The sequence below is a fragment of the Euprymna scolopes genome, chromosome 39, assembly GCF_053919585.1.
Source record: "Euprymna scolopes isolate OS-2025 chromosome 39, ASM5391958v1, whole genome shotgun sequence".
NCBI lineage: Eukaryota > Metazoa > Mollusca > Cephalopoda > Sepiida > Sepiolidae > Euprymna > Euprymna scolopes.
This window is the reverse complement of record NC_136520.1, coordinates 170001-176595: the sequence shown is the minus strand read 5'-3', so window position 1 is coordinate 176595 and position 6595 is coordinate 170001. Positions and strand designations below refer to the sequence as shown.

At 36.0% G+C, this 6595-nt stretch overlaps 1 protein-coding gene across 1 annotated transcript in view; it reads left to right on the top strand.

Moving 5' to 3' along the window:
- The first annotated feature begins 440 nt into the window (after positions 1–440).
- LOC145263589 (uncharacterized) overlaps positions 441–6595 on the top strand; it is a 19943-nt gene continuing 13788 nt past the window's right edge. The window contains exon 1 of the mRNA XM_080120433.1: positions 441–1128. Within this exon, the coding sequence (XP_079976559.1) occupies positions 595–1128 (534 nt within the window). The 5' untranslated portion in view covers positions 441–594. The remainder of the gene's footprint in view (positions 1129–6595) is intronic.

The window sequence follows — 6595 nt, the reverse complement described above, 5'->3', positions numbered from 1 at the left end:
GTGGTGAAACAACAACTACTATGAAGATGAGGATAACAGTCTGCAAAAAAAAAAAAAAAAAAAAAAAAAAAAACGAATAAAAAATATTTGTTTTGATAAATTTTTATTTACTTTCCACCTTAACAATCACCTTTAATGTGATGACTGGGAAATTTTCGGGTATGCTGAAAACGAATATCGCACTTAAATTTTCCGCAAACAAATAGTTTTCCGGATATTAAGCAATGTAATTCCTTACGTTATAAGTGGTGGTGGTGGTGGTGGTAGCCATTGTTGAACGTGCAAGCACGTATAATTTTGACGCTATTTATTTTTAATGTCATTTAATAAATAAAACCAGAATTATTTAAAAATAGAGAAATAAGTAAAATAAAATTTAAAATATTTACTTATTTTAAAAATCATTTTGGTCCCAACCACAAACCGGAAGTCATTCATTACCATACGGAGTCGAAACCGGAAGTTTATATACTGTATTTCCAAAATGGACACCTTTTATCATTTTACTTTGTATACATAATTGAAATTTGAATTTTAAAAGGGCTTTTCATCGAGAGACGATCAAACCAAGCCATCATCTACAACGCTGACATTATGGATCAATCACCAAAACTTATTTGGGGTTCTCCAGCCCTGAAAGACGACAGTTTAAGTGTAAATCAACGCAGTACCAATAACGGAGACAACTCTACCTTCTTTAACACGACCCCTCAAGGTAGTAACAGCAAGAATGAAGGCGCGCGTTTAGCCTGGGGATCTTCCATGAGTCCAATTAATACGCATTTCGGTGATCCCATGGGGACCTCCAGCCCGAATAGCCCTTATTATGCCAGTGATAATGGTCATAAGAAGCCGATGTCAAAAGGTTACGGCGGCGGGCGCAATTATGCGCACGATAATATAAGCGGGACTCCCTATAACCATTCTTCTTCGCCTCGCTTTAGTTCCCCAAATTCTTCATTTGGGAATCGAAGTCGATCGTTTCTTCATGGAAGTCCAGGTTATAAACCAAACTGGAGCGGCAGCAACAACAATGGTCCTCGTTCCTCTTTCTACGGAAGTCCGAAAACTCCCGGAAGAAGTTTCCATCGTGATTCTACACCGTACTGCAGCCCAAACAGTCCGAACGTAAGTTTTGCTTAAAAAGAGGCTTCTTATGCACTTATGTTACCGTGAGATTTTTTTTTTTAATAGTATGTCCAAGTTAAGGTACTTGTACAGTTTAATCAAGACATTCAAAAATGAAAATATCGAAAAAAGGTTATATTGTACGTATCCGTTTTGGACTGAACATCTCCGAAAAAAATTTGGTACTAACTTGATCCGTGCTGAAATAACAACGTTATTATTTAAAAAGCCATTCTTAACATGGGGAGGGGAGGATGTTTTGTACCTATTCTATACTTTAACCATACAATTGAATAAAAAACATATCATAAAACTTGGAAATACGATTAAAAAAATAGCGCGGATCAGTAAGTGTACTAGCACCAAAAAATTAATTTAATTTAATCGAGTAGTTTTTTTTTTTTTACAGCGAAAAAACACGTTTTTATGAGAGCGCGTTGAAGTCAACCATTATGAAAATTTTTGAACACGCCAAAGGGAGATAACTCCAGTTAAAGCGCCGACATTCCTTCCCCATCTTTAATACTAGCTTTTCCTAAAAATCGAACCTTTTTCTCGGCATCATAAATTGTTTGGTGGAGTTGTACAATCATCAGCCCCTGCGTAATTTCTATACTGATAGGTTTTTTGAAAGTTTTTCACTGGATTATTATTGATTGGACACTAAATAACCAGATTATGAAAAAAAAAAAATTGAAAAAAAGAAATCATTATTTCGACATTTGAAAGGGGTGTTCACTTTTTAGCTACAACGTTGTGGTAAATCAGTAACCCATTTTGTAACCAAAAAAACGCGGGTATATCAAAACCATAGAAAGTAAAAATGACATTTGTAAATCATAAATATTTTTGTTTCTCAAAGAAAAAAAAAAGAATGAACATGACTTTTTTATTGTTTTGGTGCTCATGCACTTATTGATCCGTGTTGAAATAATGTTATTATTTAAAAAGCCATTCTTAACATGGGGAGGGTGTTTTGTACCTATTCTGTACTTGAACCTTGAATAAAGAAACATCATAAAACTTTAATTAAACTTGGAAATACGATTTAAAAAGTAACACGGATCAGTAAGTGCATTAGCACCATTGTTTTTTATGAAAATAAAGTTTTGAGTTGTTTTTTTTTTTTTTTTTTTAACTTATTTAGTTTTTATGGTTTGTATTACTGTACACATAGATTCGAGAAAGTTGTCAAAAAAAACCAAAACAAATACATAACAAATAAATGTTATCAAAGGCAATATAAAATGGAAAATCTACAACAGTGTAGTAAATAATGGGCAATCAACAATTCCCCCACTATCCAACAATCATGAAGTTGTTTGCTCAGCAACTGAGAAGGCTAACATGCTTGCCAGTCGGTTTGCCTCCAACTCCACACTAGACCCTGCTAACCACCCTCTCCCAGACTTTCCTTTGCGGACAAACGCCATGCTTGACAATCTGAAAATCACCCTTTCTCAGGTGCATGCCATTATAAAAAATCTTGACACTGCAAAAGCATGTGGACCTGATCTCATCCCAGCTGTGCTATTAAAAAAGTGCTCTGCCGAAGTAGCTCCAAACTTTACAACAAATGCCTTAATGAATCTTGTTTTCCTGCCTGCTGGAAAACTGCTTCTGTGGTACCAGTTTTCAAGAATTCTGGCGAAAGAACTGACCCAGCAAATTACCGCCCCATTAGCCTCCTCCCACTTTTTGCCAAAATATTTGAGTCCATAATTAACCAAGCTCTAATCCATCACCTTACAGATGCTAAACTTCTTACCAACCAACAATATGGATTTAGACAAGCCCGTTCCACAGCAGACATTCTAACTGTAATCTCTGAGCGTATGTACCATTTACTTTACAAAGCAGGGGAGGGTAGAGCAGTAGCTCTAGATATATCTAAGGCTTTTGACAGGGTATGGCACGAAGGTCTTCTCAGGAAAATCAGATCATACGATATCACTGGAAGAATAATTAACATAATTAAATTCTTCTTAGATAAGAGAAAAGTCCAGGTTGTCCTCGATGGCCGTACATCGAAACAATATGATATAAATGCGGGAGTGCCTCAGGGGTCTATCCTTGGACGTCTATTATTCCTAATATTCATAAATGACCTCCCTAACAAAATTGTCTGTGAGATGGGTATATATGCTGATGACACCACACTCTATAACAGACACGACAGGAAAACAACACATATCTAAAGAAATGGTAGAAACACTAGAGAATGACTTCCAATCTGTAGTGGAATCAGGACAAAAATGGATGGTCACATTCAATGCTGCCAAGACTAAACTTGTTTCCTTCAATAACTACAAGAAACCTTCTCTACCATTAATAGCAATGGCCAAAGACTCTTTATCTGAAAGCACATCTTTTAAACTCCTTGGCCTAACGTTCACAGGAAACATGAGTTGGAACAATTACATTGAGAGCATTGCCAGGACCGCTACGAAAAGGGTAGGTTCTCTCTACCGTGTTAGAAAGCTACTGACCCCTGAAAGTATCCTGTACCTCTATAAGGCCACCATTCGCCCATGTATGGAGTATTGTTGTCCTATTTGGGCCAGTGCATCTGCTGCTAGTCTCTCACTCCTAGACAAGGTTCAAAAGAGAGTCGGCAACCTAATAGGTCCTGAACTGTCATCCAAGCTTCAGCCTCTGTCCCATCGACGCAATGTTGCATTCCTCTGCCTGTTCTACAAATACTTTAATGGTGTATGTTCCGACGAGCTGCAAGCACTTGTGCCCCCTTCTACGTAAATACCCCCGACAAACCCGACAAACAGTATAATCCCACCCCTTCACAGTAGAGATCCCTAGATGTAAGAGACCCTTCTACTCCAGTAGTTTCTTCCCCAGAACCACTAGACTTTGGAACTCCCTGCCAGGTTCCTGCTTCCCCAACTGTACTGACATGCAGAAGTTCAAGTGTAAAGTGAACCGACATCTTGCTGCCCAACTCCCCACCTAGTACCCCTGTAGCCTGTGTCCCTAATAGCAGCCCCCTACATCAAAGTGGCAATGTGCCTTGTTTGGGGTGAAAATGTAATAAAATAAAAAAAATATAATTTACTTTTCTACCTAACTGGATATGTTTTTAGTGTTTTTTATTTAATGTAGCATGTTTTTTTTAAATTAAATTTTCATATCGTATGCCTCCCATACATTGCTTTGTCACCATGGGACCATTTCATATCTTCAGTGTTTAGAACAAGAAAAAAAAAAAAAATGGGTGACCGATTTACCAGAACGTTGTAACTAAAAAGTGAGCATCCCTTTCAAATGTCGAAATAATGATTTCTTTTTTCAATTTTTATTTTCATAATCTGGTTATTTAGTGTCCAATCAATAATAATCCAGTGAAAAACTTTCAAAAAACCTATCAGAATAGAAATTATGCAGGGGTTGATGATTGTACAACTCCCCCAATTGTTTTTTCGCTGGGGGGGGGGGGGGATACTTGATGAAATTAGGTGAAATTTTTTTCGGAGAACTTCGTTCCATAACGGATACATGCAATATAACCTTTTCTTTTTATATTTTTTTTTATTTTTTGATGTCTTGATTAAACTGTACAAGTACCCTAGGGAAATTCAAGTTTGTAAATTTTTACCTGTTTCGACCTTAATATTTTTCGGTATTTATGTATTTTTGGTACCACGCTGAAATAAAAACATTATTTCGAAAGCCATACTTAACATGGAGATGGTGTTTTGTAACTATTCTGTGCTTCCACCTAACAGTTTAACAAAAAATAAAATAATAAAAAAGGCGGACGTACACGAAAATATGGCTCCGATGTTGCAGATTGACTTAGGGAGCGCCTAATTTTTCTTATTTATTATGGCTTTTTTATTTTGGCTTGTTCGGATTGTTTTTGTTTTTTGTTTTGTTTTGTTTTGTTTTTTATGGATATTTTTTATTTTGGCTTAAACTTTGCAAATTATTTTGTTATATGATTTTTTGATATACATATCGGGATCAGTAGAGGAGATGAAATGGTCTCATGTTGATGGAAGTCATGTATAGAGAGGCATATAACATGAAAAGTGAAAGGCATTTGATGAGGAGTGTGGTTCCTGCGCAAACGTTTGCTTTCCAAGAACTGCTTCCTTATGGCACATGCGCAGGTTTTCAGTGGTCTATATAGCCATGAAAAACTTTTTCAGGCCCCCCCCCCAAAAAAAAAAATTAAAAAATGAATGAAATTTACTCAAAGAAGAAAGTTGGTACTCATGCAGAGAGTGATCCTTGCTGAAATAATGTTATTTTAAAAGCCATTCTTAACATGGGGAGGGTGTTTTGTTACAATTGAATAAAAAAACATATCATAAAACTTTAATTAAACGTGAAAATACGATTTAAAAAATAGTGCGGATCACTCTCTGCATTAGCACCAAAAGTCAAAACAGAAAACATAATCGATAAAAAAAAAAAAAAAAAAAGTGAGAAACATGTAGTTGTGAAATGAAATAGCACACAAAAAAAGTTGAATCTAGTTTTGATATAAATCCCATATAAGTCAGCTGTTGATTTCAATTTGTACAGGCCCTGTCGGTGGGGCATTAGAATACATCGACTGCCCCCCTGCAGAGGGTAAAAGTCCCTCAATGGGGGTCCTGGATATGACCTTAAACTATATCCAGTGGTGAAGCCCCAGCTTGCGAGCTTTGGGGAGTGTGGAGCCATCCTTTAATTACCATTGCTCCCAGGTCCACTCTGACCCAGAGTGGTAGTACCTGTTAGGGTTCCAACTATGGGTTGAATAGAAACCGACTTGAAAACAACAAATATATTCTATTAAAAAATTTTTCTTCAAAATCTTTGGATTCGGCATTAAATAACCCGAAAAGGGTTGATATGCCGTAATACAAAAACAACCAACCAACCATCCAATTTGTACTTGACGTAATTCAATGGATAAATGAACCACTGAAAACGTTCTGCACATGTGCCATAAGGGAGCAGTTCTTGGAAAGCAAAGGTTTGCGTAGGGTCCACACTCGTCATCAAGTAGAAAGTGAAAAAATATTAGATAATTTTGAAACATTTGTAGAGCATGTGCATGAAAAATATGGTCATGGCAAAAAAAACATGTTTTGAACAATTGAAATTTTTAATTTTGAATAAAAAATAATTATTAAAACAAAAACAGTAGTGTTCTCGTCGAGTAGTTTTTATTTTATTCAAGAAATAAAAGGTACTCCTGCACTTATTGAGCCGTGCTGAAATAATGACGTTATTATTTAGAAAGCCATGGGGACGGGAGGGTATACTTTCACCTAACAATTTAATAAAAACAGGTATAAAAAAACTTTAATTAAACTTGAAAGTAATATTTAATAAAAGAGCAAATCAATAAGTGCATTCGCACCAAACAACATATCCATCCCAAAAAGAAAAAAAAAATCATAATAACAATAATTCGCAAAGCACAATCCAAAATAAATAAAAAAAACTAGGGTACACA